The sequence below is a fragment of the Neolamprologus multifasciatus genome, chromosome 13, assembly GCF_963576455.1.
Source record: "Neolamprologus multifasciatus chromosome 13, fNeoMul1.2, whole genome shotgun sequence".
Lineage (NCBI taxonomy): Eukaryota > Metazoa > Chordata > Actinopteri > Cichliformes > Cichlidae > Neolamprologus > Neolamprologus multifasciatus.
In genome coordinates, this window is record NC_140451.1 from 2,113,244 (window position 1) to 2,132,105 (window position 18,862).

General features: G+C 37.5%; 2 protein-coding genes across 2 annotated transcripts; one reads left to right on the top strand and one right to left on the bottom strand.

Annotated features, from left to right (window-relative positions):
• Window positions 1-1,672: 1,672 nt before the first annotated feature.
• On the bottom strand, window positions 1,673-5,795 carry LOC146504778 (zinc finger BED domain-containing protein 4-like). Its single transcript, XM_085183336.1, has 2 exons — window positions 5,299-5,795; window positions 1,673-4,269 (listed from the first exon to the last, which is right to left on the bottom strand). Exons 1-2 carry the CDS (start codon window positions 5,347-5,349, stop codon window positions 2,557-2,559), a joined length of 1,764 nt encoding a protein of 587 aa, XP_085039462.1. The 5' UTR covers window positions 5,350-5,795; the 3' UTR covers window positions 1,673-2,556.
• Window positions 5,796-10,935, top strand: LOC146504779 (dynein axonemal heavy chain 5-like). Its single transcript, XM_085183337.1, has 5 exons — window positions 5,796-6,830; window positions 6,898-6,972; window positions 7,084-7,173; window positions 10,027-10,098; window positions 10,224-10,935. Exons 1-5 carry the CDS (start codon window positions 6,630-6,632, stop codon window positions 10,383-10,385), a joined length of 600 nt encoding a protein of 199 aa, XP_085039463.1. The 5' UTR covers window positions 5,796-6,629; the 3' UTR covers window positions 10,386-10,935.
• The last annotated feature ends 7,927 nt before the right edge of the window (window positions 10,936-18,862 follow it).

The window sequence follows — 18,862 nt, forward strand, 5'->3', positions numbered from 1 at the left end:
AGAGAAAAAGCTTTTTGTAAAATCTCTTCTTATTTAAAAACTAGCAGCTTTCATTGGTAGCAGGTGAGAAACACGTGGCTGTGTGAATAAAGGAGTTCAGCACATGTGCATCAGAGCACACAGCAGGGGTAACCTGGACATCTGTGAAGGTTATTAATGCACAACTATAGCTGCAGGTTTAAGAGCAGCGCATGCTGCAGTCAGAACTGTTACCCAATGAAAAGATCTGCAGCTTCATGAAGCAGCTGGAAGATCAAACAGTCCAACATTTACAAAGTGCTGTTAGAGGTCCAGCTGAAGCAGTACAGATGTGCTCCTGTCCCACATTCAGTCCAAATGAATGAGCTTTCAAAATGAGATTACTGAGAATATTTGAATTGTGACTCAGATGGCAGATCCAGGCTCTCAGCCTCCAGCTGAAACTTCCAGTCCTCCCCCAGCCAGAAGCTCTGATGCTGGGCTGACAGACTTTGATCCTTCCCTGGATCCAGAAGTCCAGGAGGGAGAAGGAGAACAGGACCTCCTTCCTGATCTGGAGAGGCCTGAGGGAAAGAAATATGGAGCAGACAGAGCTTTGAACAAACCTCCTGAGCTTCACCTCCACAAAGGTGCAGACACTGATGCACAGATTCACATGTGACACCTGCAGCGTCCAGCTTGTGCCGCTGACATTATCTCCACTCTGATACAAGCCTCATTCACTCGCTCACACACGTTCATACAATCAGCTTTTCCTCACAGTCACACACATGAATGTAATGAGGGGAACTCGGGTTCACTGTCATTCCTCAGGATCCTTTGATATGCAGACTGGAGGCTCTGTGGGTGAAACACCGACTGTCTGAAGCACTCTGAAGTGTTCATGATGGACTTCATCCTGATGAACACTACAATACTTGTTAGAGGCCTTTTATATGTAATAATATTCTTTTCCATTAAAGCTCTGAACATTCTCACTCTTTCTGGACCAGGTGTGACAGGTGAAGGACACCGGCCAATAGGAGGACAGAAAATCAGTGCAGTCACTGGACAAACTCTGATTCTTCCTAGTTTCACTCTTGTTTCAGTCCAGTGTGACTGAGGTGGTAAAAAATGATCTGACTTTTAGCCACACAGCTGTCTGCTAGAGAAAAAGCCTTTGTGCACAACTTTCTTAAAGGCAAACGGCACCATGTTCACTGCAGCTGCAGCAAACGCAGCAAAGAGTGAAAGTTGGACTGACAATGTTGTGACTGTTTCATGAGAAAGAGCAGGAAAACAACCATCACACACCCAGACACAGTGCTGGGATTAGAATTAGACTTTAGAGCAAATGTAGGACAAAAGCTTTAATATGAAAGAGGAAAACCCAACAACAGCCAGAGCATGAAGCTCAAAACTGTACCAATCACCAAGAAAGCTGACAGGCCTGTGACACGTCAGAGACGCCGTTCAAATCATAAAGAAGTTGGTTTATTGACAAAATGTAAAAAACCAAAAGAATCAAGTCGACCTTCAGTTTAGAGCGAGTAGACCAATCAGGCACAGCAGCAGCTCTAGAATAAGCAACAGTTTTATGTATTACAAACAGTGTTGGGAAGGTTACTTTTAAAATGTATTCCAGTACAGATTACAGAATACATGCCCCAAAATGTATTCTGTAACTTTTCTGAATTCTGTATTCTGTCACTACGTTACTCAATGAGAGTAACGTATTCTGAATACTTTGGATTACTTAATATATTGTCATGCTTTTTACAACTACATGAATGTTGCTATCACATCCTGCAAATCCTTGTTTGTTTTTCTTTACCAATTAACTGTTAAGCCCAACTTAAGATAATATATGTAATGTAGAGGAGCAAAGACTTGGGTATGTTTGTATAAGATGTTTTTTCTTCTTAAAGATAATAAAAAAGCACAGTCTTTCCTTAACATTTTTTTTATTTATAAAGCTGGAAGTGGAAGACAAACATAAAATATGCCATTGAAAAGTATTTACTGTTATGGTCACCAACATCACTTAGTTAAAACAAAAAGTAGCCTTGTACAAGGAGAAAAAATATCAGCATTTTCAATGACTGTTTTCTTATTAGGACAAAAAAAGGCAATATATAAAATTATACTCAAAAATGAAAAATATATTATTTTGGCATTTACTGTCAATATTATTCTTCCACCAATAATTTTAAATTACAAAAGATTTTTCAATACAACTCAGATATTCAAACTCAATGTAACAATGAGAAATTACATTTTAAACCTTACCCCTAGATATAATTTTTAAAACAAGACAATATATGTTTTAATGCAACTCATCAACATTACCTTATGGCCATTTAACAAAGGCATGCAACAAAGAACTGTCCAAGGTGTCAGTGCTAAACTGCTTGGTTGAAAACCTTAATTGGCCACAAAAATCAAATAATTGGCGAACAATTGCAGTAAACATATGAGGTGCTGCTTTTTGAATGCATGCCAAAAACAAATACTAAAGACTACAAAATACTGAGGTTGCAAGCCCTATCTGTGAACAATACCAAGATAGTTTCAGCAGACTACCTACATCTGTTTCGCCTAGTCTACAGTCCAGTAAAGGCGGTTGTAACGCAGCAAGAGCACCTGTTCAAAGTGTTTGTCTGTCATGCGGTTACGGTGTGGGGTGAAAACAAGTCCTCCGTGGCTAAAGAGACGCTCGACTGGAGCACTTGACGGCAGAGTTTTATTGTATTTTAAGAAGAGGGCTCTGATCAATGGATATCCCTTTAATGAGGTCAATGTCTTATCTGAATCTTGAAGATACCTCTGTACCTCATCCTCCGCTGTAGAACAGGTCACCTGTGTACTCTGAAAACTGAAGAAGCTGTCGTCATCATCTTCCGGCTCATTTCCCACTGAGGCATGTCCAGTGGTGCTGGTGTCATTAGAAGGTTCTGTGTTGAGGAGACGGGCCTCTTGGACCATTGTTCTTCTCATGGATTCTCTCTCATCATCAGCAAGCCACCAGAGTCGAAATTTTGGGATGGTGGATGCTGCCATCCTTGCTTCATGGGAGGCTAATACAGCTGCAAATCGAGTGTCAATTGCTTTGATGATTGCTAAGAGGATGTGAGTTGAAAATTGCACTTGTGTCAACTTTTCAGATAACTTGGCTTTCAGACTGAGAAGGGTGGGAATCACATATCCGAAATAGCAGTTCTTTTCCCCCTGGAGCAGGTTGACTGAGTAGGCAAGTGGTTTCAGAATGGCGGCATACTCTTTGAGAAACACTGTCTCTTGAGGATGCAGTTTAGCCACCTTCAGTTGTTCACAGATTTCATTGAGCTGACTTTCAGGTAGATTCATTAGCTTCTCGATTGCATGGTACTCTGAGCTCCACCTAGTCACTGAAGGTACAACACATCTCATTTGGGCAATTTCTTCAATTACATCAGAAGCACCTGATGAGTCATGAGCCTTATTCCAGATGGCTGCACATTTTGCCTTTGCACTCCTATATAATTTTCTGGAAACACCCTGCTGTGAAGCAGCTTTATCAAGGTCAGTTGTGGCAATGAGATTTAGTGTGTGCGCAGCACATCGATGGTGTGGTGGCAAAAAGAAGTTCACCTCCTCATGTTCTTGCTCCTCCTCAAGTACTGTAGCGACATCATTAAATTGTACATCATCGGTGTCTTCCAGATCATCTTCTGTTTCTGAATCTCCATATTCATTGAAAGCTTTTACAAAATTGCTCCCATTGTCTGTGACTGTAGCACTAACCTTGCCTTGGATTTGGAATTCAGCATGAACCTGACTTATTTTGGCGGCAATAACATCATAAGTGTGATGGCCTCTTATCCTCTCACATGCCAGTGCAGCAGACTTGCGATCCAATGTGTCTGACTCGATCCAGTGACATGTAATGCCAATGAAACTTCTGTGATGCGCAGTCCAGATATCTGCTGTTGTGCACACATTTTGAGTATGTAGAAGAATTTCAGTTATTGCTTCCTTCATTTTTGGAAAGGTTTTCTCAATGTGAGTCATCAATGTTTTTCTGCAAACAGGACTCCTGCCCCCACTTAGTCCTTCAACCATCTTACGGAATGAGGTGTTCTCAACGGTAGAAAAGGGCTGCACTTCATTGACTATGAAGTCAAATATCAAGGAATTTACTCTCCTTTGGGTGATGGCTGGAGTGCTAAGGATGGCTTGTTTGAGAGGAGGAGGGGCTGTGTCTTTGCCATCATCACCATGATCCGATGTATATGCTTTGGGTAAACTGTGTATAACCCTGGGATGCATCCTCTGGAAAAAAAAAAAGAGAGACCAACCAAAAGATAAAATATTACTGATGAAGAAATTGTTTTGTATTTGAGATCACTGCAAAAAGGTTGGGCAATTGGACGAATATCTCGACTATCAACAATAAGTTGAGCCTTTCACCGATTGTTTTTACAAGAGGAATTTTTTAATTTTTTTTGCCCATGAGTAAGTATAATAATAATGTTGGTTGAAGGTAAGAGAAGCAGTCGATGGAAAATATAATAGTGGTGTTTTAACGGCATGAACAAATGCAGCGATTCATTTACTCAAACTCATAATAGAATGAAAGAAAAGCAGTAGTCTATCTTAAGAAAAAAACAAAACATTTAATTTAAATAAACAAACCACAAGGGTGGGGAGGGATACAAAGAAACTGACTTCTTTTTCCACTTAAACTGTGTTCCAGTGTTTATGTTTTAGATACTCGACGAAAAAACAAATAAGTTAAAAACCAAAATGTCACTTCCAGCGACCATAAAAAAATATCAGAGGTAAAGTTAGGTTTTTTGTGCAATTTGGTGCATCTCGAATAAATAAATGAATAATCCAAAAAGTAGCTATGTTAATACAGAAACTCCAACAAGAAAAAAAGAAAAAATATCCCCCCCAAACTAAACTTTCTATTTATATTCTAAATGCGCAAATCAGTCCGTGCATTATTACATTGCTCCGCCCATTAACAAGTCACCTGCACGATTATGTTGGTTATCGTTTGACTGACGATTGTCGGTTGGAAAATTTTTTAATCTCGCCCAACCTTAATGTCCACCCTACTATTAATCATTTTGGGATGACTTTCACAACTGCACACCATAATTTACAGCTCGTTAATGCTATCTACCAAGTTTACCAGTCTATGAACTAACGTTAGCTAACGCCAGCTAACAATGTTAGCTAAAATCACAGCAATATTATATCGAAGCTACTGAAGTGGCACATAGCCTAGGTAGCTACCACAACTAAAATAAGATATTTGCAGTATGTTAACTTTAGTTTTTTAAAATAACTTACTTTCAGATGTTTTGTTAGGTTGGAGGTGGAGTCTTTTGACGCAGAGAGCATCTTCTTTGCTGGCAAGCAGAGTTTGCATTGCACTGTGAAATTCCGCCCATCCCTTTCTTCTTTGAATATGAAATGGTGTTGGAACTTCCAACTCTGACACGCATTCCTGCCCAACGTGCACTGCTGACTCTATTGGCTGGCTCCGGCTGGCTCCGGCTCCGTTGTTTGACTAACGCCACCAACAGGACGCTTTTTTTTTTTTTTTTTTTTTTTTTTTTACAGCCTCTTCTCGCGTGTTTTGTTTGGGTTTGGAGCCGCAATGCGCGGCGTGGAATGACCAAAATTACAGAGTACCGCCATGTAATCCATTTATTTCAACAAAGTAACTGTATTCTAAATACCACCTTTTTAAACGGTAACTGTAACGGAATACAGTTACTCATATTTTGTATTTTAAATACGTAACGGCGGTACATGTATTCCGTTACTCCCCAACTCTGATTACAAACAACCTTTCATATACACACATACATATGGCTCATATGCTGTTTAAAAAGGGCTCAAAGACCCAACAGATTACACAAAGTACAAAAATACTTTCATTCAGACAACAGTCAGCTGTGCACGAGACAGAGACTACAGTTAGTAACATGGACTCACTTTGTTTCAGACACGACACAAAGTAACACAAAGCCACAAAGAGCAGAAACATCAAAAAGGAGGCAGAGCAGCAGCAACTCTCCATGAGCTGTGAGGCTAACAGCCACCCACACTTCCTGTGATGCACAATGAAAACAACATTAACCTGAAGGATGATAACAACAGAAATAAGTCTAAGCTAACGTTACACAGCGCTCACACAGCGCTGACTGTACAGGCCTCACACAGCTACGACCTGCATCCACAACACCTGATTCTACTGAACACAAACAAGATAATGATATATGAGCAATCCAGGGAAGGCTTCCAGGAACGTGAGGATCCAAAGACAGCTCTACAACAGCATCAGGCAGCAACAATGTTACTGATCACTGACTCTTTCATCCTTTTATACTCAATCAAAAAGTGCTGTGTTCACATTTGTTTCTGCTGAAATCCAGAGACTGAAAATGTTTTAAAGTTTGAATAAACTGACTGAACTTCTCACGAGTCCAACCGTGAGGAACACTTCCCCCCATGACACATCACAGGAGAACGTCTCAGTGGAGGGGGGGCAGTAGCTCAGTTTAGGCAGTCGCACTCAGAATCGATGCCTCCAGTCAGGGTCAAACGTGGTCCTCAGAAACCTGCAGATGTTTGGGCCAAGCTCTCACTGGTCTCTGCGTCTGTAGACTGAGCTGATGTTTCTCCAGGTGTCTAGTAAAAGGACGACGCTGCTGTCCAATGAGGCGAGGAGAGAAGTAGCCAAACAGGCGAGAGCCGTGAAGGAGGAACGGCGGGCAGCTCTGGATGCCCGACATAAATACCTGATGAGCAGGCTGGCAGACGCCGGCAGCCTGGAGGAGGCGGCGGTGGAAGACGCCATGGTCTCTGATGACAGAGTAAGTTCAGAGACGTGATCCTTCCTCAGAGTTGAACCTTTGAGTCATTAATGTCTGATTCTTCCAGTTCAGTCTGATCCATGAATTCTTTGCTGCAAACGGATCCAAGAAGCTGATTTTCTTCTATCAGGATGTCAAACAGGTAACTTTGATCACATTTCAATGACGGACACATGAAGGTCTAACCGCTCTTCATAATCTGCTGTTTGTTGCACTTTGTATTCATATCTTTTAATATCTGCCTTTCTCCCAGAGTCTGTCCTCCCGTCAGTCTTCCTTTGTGGACGCATCAAACTCAGCTGTGGCTCAGAGGAAACTCTTCCTCACTACGGGGAACTCTGAGGTTGGCTTCAGCTTTTTATGCTTAGTTCATGTGAGAATCACAGAAAAATGCTGATATGAGTGGAAGGTTCTGCTGGGAAATTGGCAAAGAGCAGATTATTGAACAGCGAGGCAGACAGTTCGTTTCAGTGATGCCAGTTTATTAGAAACGAGGACTGTGGGGCTGCTGGAAGTCAGGACGGCCGTTCTCTGGATAAACCTGACAGCTGAGGTGGAGAGCAGGATTTATCCACAGACGGCTTCTTCCAAGCAAATGTCCTGAACACACCTGAGCTGAGTGTTACACACAAACGTGTCTTAAAGCACGAGCCTGGATCAGACTCGAGGACTCAGAGCTGTGTGACGTCACATTGATCCACCTCTCGGGGTTTTTGTGTTCTGACGTATCTGATTTCTCTTTAAGCTCCAAACAATCCCGAGCCTACGATTCATCATTGTCCTGTTCAGAGACGATGAGCCTGAGCGTGTTTGTGTTTCCATGGATCAAACTGTGCTGCTTTGTTTGGTTAACGAGGTGATTAAAGTCTTTGAGCAAACACTGGATGACTGACAGCTGCAGGCTGAACATCAGGAGGTCGAGAGGCCGAAGTCTGAGGAGCTCAAAGCTCCACAAACACTTATTCACAGAAAAAAGGACTACAAACATGGAGGAGCAGCAATCAGAACATGAGCTAAAGGCTACATGCTAATCACGTTTCCCCTGGATGTGGTTTGAACAGGATCATGAATGATGAAGGATTTAAAGTCAGTTCCAGCCTGAGTCGGTGCCGTGTTGGCAGCTCTGATATGCAGAAACGTTCAAACATGGGACAGGAATAAAAACACTCCTGTGACGTCAGAGTTTATGAATGATGACAAACTGTTGCTTGTTTTTAGAAACTTTGTTGATGCTTAAAATGATCAGGAAATAAAAGCTGAATAGATCCACTTCAAACAGGAGAAGCTTTCCAGTTTGCATCAGCTGGGAAACTCGCTCATATCCAGTGTTGGGCAAGTTACTTTCAAACAGTCATTAAACATTCATTAAGTCATTAATTATAGTTACTAATTACTTCTTCAAAAAAGTAACTTAGTAACTGAGCTACAAGGTTGTAGATGTAATTAATTACTAGGAAAAGTAACTATTGTGTTACTTTAAAAGTACCCTCTGGGCTCCAGGGTATAATCGGCCATTGTGAACTCCTTTTGTCAGGGTCCTGGGTCGCAGCGTTTTGTGTTTCCTTTTGGTTTCATCTTGTGTTTGGTGTTTATTCTGAGTTTGTATTCGTTCTTAGGGTTTGGTTCTTATGTTTAGTGCTTCCGTGTTTTCTCAGCCCTGCCTGTGTCTGTCCTCTGTGCTCTGTTCGTGTCCTTGTGTTGTAAAACAGTCTGTGTGTTTCCTGTTTTACTTTGAAGGTTTGTGTCTCGTCTTGTGGTTCAGCTGTGCTCCCCTCCTGTGTGTCATCCCCTCATGACCTCGTGTGTATTTATAGTGTGTGTCTGCCTGTGTTGCTTGTGGCGTCGTCTGCATGACTCTGTGTGTCTCCGTGTCCATCGGTGTGTCTCCACGTCTCTCTGCCTTCTTCGTGTCATCTCTGTGTTTCCCTGCTGCCCTCATGTTTTCTGCTTTGTCTGTTAGTTTGTCCCAGTTTAGCTTGATGTTCGCTTCTTCCCTCACCTTTGTTATTGTCACTGTAAATAAATCTCCACTCGCATCTCCACCGCCGTCTGCATCTCGGGTCCTCATTCATTCCACCGCACGACTGCTGCCCCAGCCGTGACAGCTGTTGATGTTTCCTCCACATTTACCTTTAAAAACTATTTACTTTGCCTTGTTTGGTCTCATTGTTTTCAGCACAACCTCACGTGTCTGAATCTACACGTATGTTTTCATTTTGACAAACTGTATTAACACAATTGGTCTAAAATCAGACAGAAAACATAAAAAGTTATATTTTTTACTGTAACAACCACATTTAACGAATCATTTTCATAACTTTAAGTATAAATTTGAAAATTATGCACAAGTTTTGCAAACAACAAAGTTATTTGCAGCCATTTACCTTTTACCCTTTTTTTAATAACCATTAAACTGTTTCCAGAACAATCAGCTGTTCTTCAATAAGACGCCACAAATTATTTGTGCGACTCCAAAATAATAATTAGTGTCCAGTATAAAGGAGAAGATCACAGCCTGATACCTGCAGGTCTGACAGCAGCTCATAAGCAGAGAGGTCTCGCTGCTGTCCTCAGACAGTCAACATGAAACTATTGAGGAACAAACACGCGTATATATTGTTTATCATGACTGGTTTTACTGGCCATCAACACAGTTTATAAACTGGTATATATCACCTTGTTGCTTTGTCTGTAAGTGGTCATGTGATTGACCACGACTCCTTTACTCTTCCTCAGTCAAACAGCAGCACTCATGCGGTTGTTTTGCCCCCTGAGCTCCAGCTGTTGTGCCAAAAAGTGATGGTCTGTCTGCGGGAGCACAGCTGCTTAAAGCTGCAGCGCCCAGATTACTTACAGCTACTTCCTGCAGCTGATATAAGCTGCTGGAAGCTGAACACAGCTTCAACCGTCTGTTTGTTGAAACATAGTAACGGACCGCCCCACATTTTCTTGTTAGTAACTGCAACGGCTTTGTAACGATAGGAATAGTAATTAGATTACTCGTTACTGAAAAAAGTAGCGCCGTTACTCCCATCACTGGTAACGAGCAGCCTGCAGAGCTCTCCAACCACCCCGTCTTTAAAGCCCATGAAAGGTTTTCCTTTGCATGGTGAACTTTGGTGACAGAGTGCAGAGGAAGTGCTCTGTCTGCGTCACGTTAAAGGAATCTGAACTCCATCACGTTCTGTATTTCCAGCCTTTACTGGGGAAATGTCTGTTCTTCCTGAGAACCACTGAGAAGGCCATAACCACCGCTAACGTGCAGCAGGTCAGTAACTGGTCTGGGTCACCTCCTCACCTGCAAATTTAACAAACTGCACAGACCTCATTGGTTGACTGTGACATGGATGCAGCCAATCATTCTGATCTTCTGGTGCAACCTGGTGTTTCCAGGAAGTGAACTTTGGCGTGTTGGACTGCAGCGGCGGTGGCGGCGTCCTGAACAGTCTGGAAACTCTGCTGACTCACATCATGTTACCTGCTCTCAGGTCGCAGCAGGTAAAACACCTCCATCCATTCAGGCTTTCACTGAGCACAAGAAGGGAGATGTTTTAAGCTTCCAGTGATCACATGACGCCATATATGAAGACTTTGTTGATGGTGGGAAGGAAGAACTCTCTTTAAACAGGAAGAGACTGAAAGCAAAGACAGGGGCAGGGAGGGGCAGCCATGAGGGGTCAATCCTGTGAAGAGAAGCCAGTGTAGGAGAAATCTGCTGTTTCTAGTCCCTGTCAGGACTTTTGCTGCAGCATTTTGGATTAACTGAAGGCTTTTCAGGGAGTTTTTAGGACTTCCTGATAATAATGAATTACAGTCGTCCAGCCTGGAAGTAATAAATGCATGAACTAGTTTTTCAGCGTCACTCTGAGACAGGATATTTCTAACTTTAGAGATGTTGCACAAATGGAAGAAAGCAGTCTTACATATTTGTTTAATATGTGCGTTGAAGGACATATCCTGGTCAAACATGACTCCAAGGTTCCTCACAGTGTTACTGGAGGCCACACCTTGGGCTTATCTGTACCTGCTGGTTTCTCTTTGTGGGGTTTGACTGTAGAGCAGCTGTTACATAAGGATCCATGAAAAGTCTGATTTGTGTGCAGTGCTCCTCCTGATGCTTTGGCTGTGAATAAGGTAAAAACTGAAACAGGAAACAAATTAACCTCACACACACACACACACACGTATTTTCGGTGACCTTCAACAGGTAGACTTGTCCTCTCAGCTGGATCTCCTGTAGCGTCAGCATTTACAGGTTTCACTTTAAACTCAGTTTATTATGGAGGACCACAAGAGCCACGCGCATCGAAATAAAAAATCCTGTGCTTAATTAATGAATTGTAGAATAAAATCTGCATTTGTAAATTCATTTTTGAATTCCAATTTAATAAACTGATTTTTAAAATGCTTTTTAAGTCTTCATTTCAAAAAACATTTTCGAATTGCACTTTAATAAACTTCATTTCAAAAACCTTTTTTTTAATTGCACCTTAATAAACTTCATTTCAAAAACCTTTTTTTTAATTGCACTTTAATAAACTGCATTTCAAAAACCTTTTTTTAATTGCACCTTAATAAACTGCATTTCAAAAACCTTTTTTTAATTGCACTTTAATAAACTGCATTTCAAAAACCTTTTTTTAATTGCACTTTAATAAACTGCATTTCAAAAACCTTTTTTTAATTGCACTTTAATAAACTGCATTTCAAAAACCTTTTTTTAATTGCACCTTAATAAACTGCATTTCAAAAACCTTTTTTTAATTGCACTTTAATAAACTGCATTTCAAAAACCTTTTTTTAATTGCACTTTAATAAACTTCATTTCAAAAACCTTTTTTTAATTGCACTTTAATAAACTTCATTTCAAAAACCTTTTTTTAATTGCACTTTAATAAACTGCATTTCAAAAACCTTTTTCGAATTGCACTTTAATAAACTGCATTTCAAAAACCTTTTTTTTAATTGCACCTTAATAAACTGCATTTCAAAAACCTTTTTTTAATTGCACTTTAATAAACTTCATTTCAAAAACCTTTTTTTAATTGCACTTTAATAAACTTCATTTCAAAAACCTTTTTTTTAATTGCACCTTAATAAACTTCATTTCAAAAACCTTTTTTTAATTGCACTTTAATAAACTTCATTTCAAAAACCTTTTTTTAATTGCACTTTAATAAACTGCATTTCAAAAACCTTTTTCGAATTGCACTTTAATAAACTTCATTTCAAAAACCTTTTTTTAATTGCACTTTAATAAACTGCATTTCAAAAACCTTTTTTTAATTGCACCTTAATAAACTGCATTTCAAAAACCTTTTTCGAATTGCACTTTAATAAACTTCATTTCAAAAACCTTTTTTTTAATTGCACTTTAATAAACTGCATTTCAAAAACCTTTTTCGAATTGCACTTTAATAAACTTCATTTCAAAAACCTTTTTTTAATTGCACTTTAATAAACTGCATTTCAAAAACCTTTTTTTAATTGCACCTTAATAAACTGCATTTCAAAAACCTTTTTCGAATTGCACTTTAATAAACTTCATTTCAAAAACCTTTTTTTTAATTGCACCTTAATAAACTGCATTTCAAAAACCTTTTTCGAATTGCACCTTAATAAACTTCATTTCAAAAACCTTTTTTTAATTGCACTTTAATAAACTTCATTTCAAAAACCTTTTTTTAATTGCACTTTAATAAACTGCATTTCAAAAACCTTTTTTTAATTGCACTTTAATAAACTGCATTTCAAAAACCTTTTTTTAATTGCACTTTAATAAACTTCATTTCAAAAACCTTTTTTTAATTGCACTTTAATAAACTTCATTTCAAAAACCTTTTTTTTAATTGCACCTTAATAAACTTCATTTCAAAAACCTTTTTTTAATTGCACCTTAATAAACTTCATTTCAAAAACCTTTTTTTTAATTGCACTTTAATAAACTGCATTTCAAAAACCTTTTTTTTAATTGCACCTTAATAAACTTCATTTCAAAAACCTTTTTTTAATTGCACTTTAATAAACTGCATTTCAAAAACCTTTTTTTAATTGCACCTTAATAAACTGCATTTCAAAAACCTTTTTTTAATTGCACTTTAATAAACTGCATTTCAAAAACCTTTTTTTAATTGCACTTTAATAAACTGCATTTCAAAAACCTTTTTTTAATTGCACTTTAATAAACTGCATTTCAAAAATCTTTTTTTAATTGCACTTTAATAAACTGCATTTCAAAAACCTTTTTTTAATTGCACTTTAATAAACTGCATTTCAAAAACCTTTTTTTAATTGCACTTTAATAAACTGCATTTCAAAAACCTTTTTTTAATTGCACCTTAATAAACTGCATTTCAAAAACCTTTTTTTAATTGCACTTTAATAAACTGCATTTCAAAAACCTTTTTTTAATTGCACTTTAATAAACTGCATTTCAAAAATCTTTTTTAATTGCACTTTAATAAACTGCATTTCAAAAACCTTTTTTTAATTGCACTTTAATAAACTGCATTTCAAAAACCTTTTTTTAATTGCACTTTAATAAACTGCATTTCAAAAACCTTTTTTTAATTGCACTTTAATAAACTGCATTTCAAAAACCTTTTTTTAATTGCACCTTAATAAACTGCATTTCAAAAACCTTTTTTTAATTGCACTTTAATAAACTGCATTTCAAAAACCTTTTTTTAATTGCACTTTAATAAACTTCATTTCAAAAACCTTTTTTTAATTGCACTTTAATAAACTTCATTTCAAAAACCTTTTTTTAATTGCACTTTAATAAACTGCATTTCAAAAACCTTTTTCGAATTGCACTTTAATAAACTGCATTTCAAAAACCTTTTTTTTAATTGCACCTTAATAAACTGCATTTCAAAAACCTTTTTTTAATTGCACTTTAATAAACTTCATTTCAAAAACCTTTTTTTAATTGCACTTTAATAAACTTCATTTCAAAAACCTTTTTTTTAATTGCACCTTAATAAACTTCATTTCAAAAACCTTTTTTTAATTGCACTTTAATAAACTTCATTTCAAAAACCTTTTTTTAATTGCACTTTAATAAACTGCATTTCAAAAACCTTTTTCGAATTGCACTTTAATAAACTTCATTTCAAAAACCTTTTTTTAATTGCACTTTAATAAACTGCATTTCAAAAACCTTTTTTTAATTGCACCTTAATAAACTGCATTTCAAAAACCTTTTTCGAATTGCACTTTAATAAACTTCATTTCAAAAACCTTTTTTTTAATTGCACCTTAATAAACTGCATTTCAAAAACCTTTTTTTTAATTGCACTTTAATAAACTGCATTTCAAAAACCTTTTTTTAATTGCACTTTAATAAACTGCATTTCAAAAACCTTTTTTTAATTGCACTTTAATAAACTGCATTTCAAAATCCGTTTCCCTTTCCTGTTCGCTCAGGGATTAACATGTGGATTAGCATTTGGATTAGCAGTTGGATTAACAACTTCATTTTAAAAATCCTGCTGCTATTCAAATGAGCCACACCGTGGGATGTAAGGAGCTCTCTGATTGGTTGGTCAGACACAGGCTGTCTGCCAGCCTGGATGTTTCTAGTTCATAGCTTCGCCCTGCTAAGAAGCCTGTGTGCTTGTACAAAGGCCGTTCGACCTCGGGATTTACACTCGGCTCGACACGATATATGAAGAATGAAGGGACCCTGCAGCGAAACGGAGAGCCCAACCTCTGACTGAGTGCCTGTTTACAAAGTCTGACCACCTGTGAAGGTAACGTTCTAACGTGGCTAATGCTAGCATCACCGCACGTAGCCTCGTTATTTTAAGGTCATTTTAGCTTATGAAAGTTTTACGTCGCAGCTGTACGAGCTAGCTACGTGTTTTGTAAGCTGCTGTGCTCTTCACAAATAAAGCTGGAAGCAGCTCAGACTATTAGAATCAGCACTGAGGCCTGTTACATTTATACAGTGTTAGAGCAACGGCTGCAGCCTATAGCCTTTAAACTAGCGATTAAAATGCTGACAGTAAACTCGTCAGTCCAGATGTTACCACATTACTTTGTGATACTTGTGAGTTAAAACAACTGAGACAGGCTGATTAAAATAACAGCTGTCAGTTCTCTCATTCAGCATATCAAGACTGGAGATCACACTACTGATTTCAGTTCATTTAATATGTGAGTGCACAGATTCATTCAACTGGACATAAACGATGATCAAAGGTTGTATATATGATGAATTCCATACTGCAGCCATTGATGGTGTTATGGCTCTGAGTCAGCTTTGGGCGATCAGACGCACACACTGGAAAACCAGCACCTGGACTTCATGCAGGAGAGACGGCCTCAGTGATTTAGGTTCATAAGCAAGTTCAAACATTTCTGGCCTCTTATCACTTAGATTTCTTAATCCTAAAAGTGAATGCATTTAAAGCAGGAACTGCACACCTAGCCATCAGAAGTTTGGCAGCATGAGTACTGTAAAGTTTTGTAGGGTCCTTGTTAAAAATTCCACAAGCACCACACCACATTTGTCATATAAAGTTCCATTTACAGTACAATGTTGAAATTATAAACTATATATTCTAGTTATCCACTTGTCAGTAATTTTTGAGTAAATGGATGTCAGTGATAAATCAGTGGTGATTCACCTGCAAATGTTTTTAACAAACTTTGTTTTTTGTAGAATTCATCAGCAGCTGTGGAGAGATGTATTTGAATATCTTCTGGTTCCACTTCTCCTTACCTGGAAGCTGAGGACGGCTGATTCCTGAGAAGGACACACACCTCAGCGCTTATCATGGGTGTTACATCCTCCGTGCAGCAATTCCAGAGAAAACAAGAGAGCAACGACCGCTCATTAAGACCAGACAGAAATCTGTCCCTTTCTGGCAGCTGTGGAAACTTCCAATAAGAGAGTTTGCATTCTTAGAACAATGCTGGATCATGTGTGATGTGTCATCATATGAGGATATTACATTTTGACCTAATTCTGCTCAATCTGTTTTGATGGTTGATCCAGTATTTCAGCTTTGTGTTGTGCTGCAAGTTTAAAACCCATTGTCCTCATGAGCACAGCATCTAACAACTCTCCTTAAAAAAGTCGATTGACTTTAACTGGACACAATGGTTTCCAGTGGGAGATACATTCATCACTCATCTGTGACACTGGAGAAGTCACCTGAGTGAGTGATAAAACAATTTTCCATGGAAAATCCAGAGGGACTAAACTTTGTTGTTTCTTTGGACTCTATTTCAGCTCTAGCAGCATCTCTCAGAAGAAAACTGTTTTCCCAATAATCAGATGAAAAAATTGAACCAGGTGGTATTCTCTGGAGTTTAAGACCAAGACTGAACTCAAACAGTGAATTGACATTAGACTGGAATTCATAAGATGAATAGAAATACTGCTGAAGCTGAATGATTCATTCATATATGATTTTTTTTTCTCCAATTCACCAGGTCTGTATAGTTCAGTATGACTGTGGTACATGATACAAAATAAATACAGAAGAATAAAAACTTTGTGAATAACTTTACTCTTCTTAAAAATAACTAATAAAACAAGTAAAAGTACAAATGTGTACAAGTTAGAGACTTCCTCACTAAGATTTTAACTGTGTGTTAAAGAGAAAGAGATTAGGAGGTAAAGTAGAGGATGCACAGTCCATCATCACTGAGGCCGTCTCTCCTGCATGAAGTCCAGGTGCTGGTTTTCCAGTGTGTGCGTCTGATCGCCCAAAGCTGACTCAGAGCCATAACACCATCAATGGCTGCAGTATGGAATTCATCATATATACAACCTTTGATCATCGTTTATGTCCAGTTGAATGAATCTGTGCACTCACATATTAAATGAACTGAAATCAGTAGTGTGATCTCCAGTCTTGATATGCTGAATGAGAGAACTGACAGCTGTTATTTTAACCAGCCTGTCTCAGTTGTTTTAACTCACAAGTATCACAAAGTAATGTGGTAACATCTGGACTGACGAGTTTACTGTCAGCATTTTAATCGCTAGTTTAAAGGCTATAGGCTGCAGCCGTTGCGCTAACACTGTATAAATGTAACGGCCTCAGTGCTGGTTCTAATAGTTTGAGCTGCTTCCAGCTTTATTTGTGAAGAGCACAGCAGCTTACAAAACACGTAGCTAGCTCGTACAGCTGCGACGTAAAACTTTCATAAGCTAAGATGACCTTAAAATAACGAGGCTACGTGCGGTGATGCTAGCATTAGCCACGTTAGCACGTTACCTTCACAGGTGGTCAGACTTTGTAAACAGGCACTCAGCCAGAGGTTGAGCTCTCCGTTTCGCTGCAGGGTCCCTTCATTCTTCATATATCGTGTCGAGCCGAGTGTAAATCCCAAGGCTGAACGGCCTTTGTACAAGCACACAGGCTTCTTAGCAGGGCGAAGCTATGAGCTAGAAACATCCAGGCTGGCAGACAGCCTGTGTCTGACCAACCAATCAGAGAGCTCCTTACATCCCACGGTGTGGCTCATTTGAATAGCAGCAGGATTTTTAAAATGAAGTTGTTAATCCAACTGCTAATCCAAATGCTAATCCACATGTTAATCCCTGAGCGAACAGGAAAGGGAAATGGATTTTGAAATGCAGTTTATTAAAGTGCAATTAAAAAAAGGTTTTTGAAATGCAGTTTATTAAGGTGCAATTAAAAAAAGGTTTTTGAAATGCAGTTTATTAAAGTGCAATTAAAAAAAGGTTTTTGAAATGCAGTTTATTAAGGTGCAATTAAAAAAAGGTTTTTGAAATGAAGTTTATTAAAGTGCAATTAAAAAAAGGTTTTTGAAATGCAGTTTATTAAAGTGCAATTAAAAAAAGGTTTTTGAAATGCAGTTTATTAAAGTGCAATTCGAAAAAGATTTTTGAAATGCAGTTTATTAAAGTGCAATTAAAAAAAGATTTTTGAAATGCAGTTTATTAAAGTGCAATTAAAAAAAGGTTTTTGAAATGCAGTTTATTAAAGTGCAATTAAAAAAAGGTTTTTGAAATGCAGTTTATTAAAGTGCAATTAAAAAAAGGTTTTTGAAATGAAGTTTATTAAAGTGCAATTAAAAAAAGGTTTTTGAAATGCAGTTTATTAAAGTGCAATTCGAAAAAGATTTTTGAAATGCAGTTTATTAAGGTGCAATTAAAAAAAGGTTTTTGAAATGCAGTTTATTAAAGTGCAATTAAAAAAAGGTTTTTGAAATGAAGTTTATTAAAGTGCAATTCGAAAAAGATTTTTGAAATGCAGTTTATTAAAGTGCAATTAAAAAAAGGTTTTTGAAATGCAGTTTATTAAAGTGCAATTCGAAAAAGGTTTTTGAAATGCAGTTTATTAAAGTGCAATTCGAAAAAGATTTTTGAAATGCAGTTTATTAAAGTGCAATTAAAAAAAGGTTTTTGAAATGCAGTTTATTAAAGTGCAATTAAAAAAAGGTTTTTGAAATGAAGTTTATTAAAGTGCAATTCGAAAAAGGTTTTTGAAATGCAGTTTATTAAAGTGCAATTCGAAAAAGATTTTTGAAATGCAGTTTATTAAAGTGCAATTCGAAAAAGGTTTTTGAAATGCAGTTTATTAAAGTGCAATTCGAAAAAGGTTTTTGAAATGCAGTTTATTAAGGTGCAATTAAAAAAAGGTTTTTGAAATGCAGTTTATTAAGGTGCAATTACAAAAAGGTTTTTGAAATGCAGTTTATTAAAGTGCAATTAAAAAAAGGTTTTTGAAATGAAGTTTATTAAAGTGCAATTAAAAAAAGGTTTTTGAAATGAAGTTTATTAAAGTGCAATTCGAAAAAGATTTTTGAAATGCAGTTTATTAAAGTGCAATTAAAAAAAGGTTTTTGAAATGAAGACTTAAAAAGCATTTTAAAAATCAGTTTATTAAATTGGAATTCAAAAATGAATTTACAAATGCAGATTTTATTCCACAATTCATTAATTAAGCACAGGATTTTTTATTTCGATGCACGTGGCTCTTGTGGTCCTCCATAGTTTATCAAACATGATCTGACGTCTGTGGACAGAAGCTCCTCAGACCTGCAAC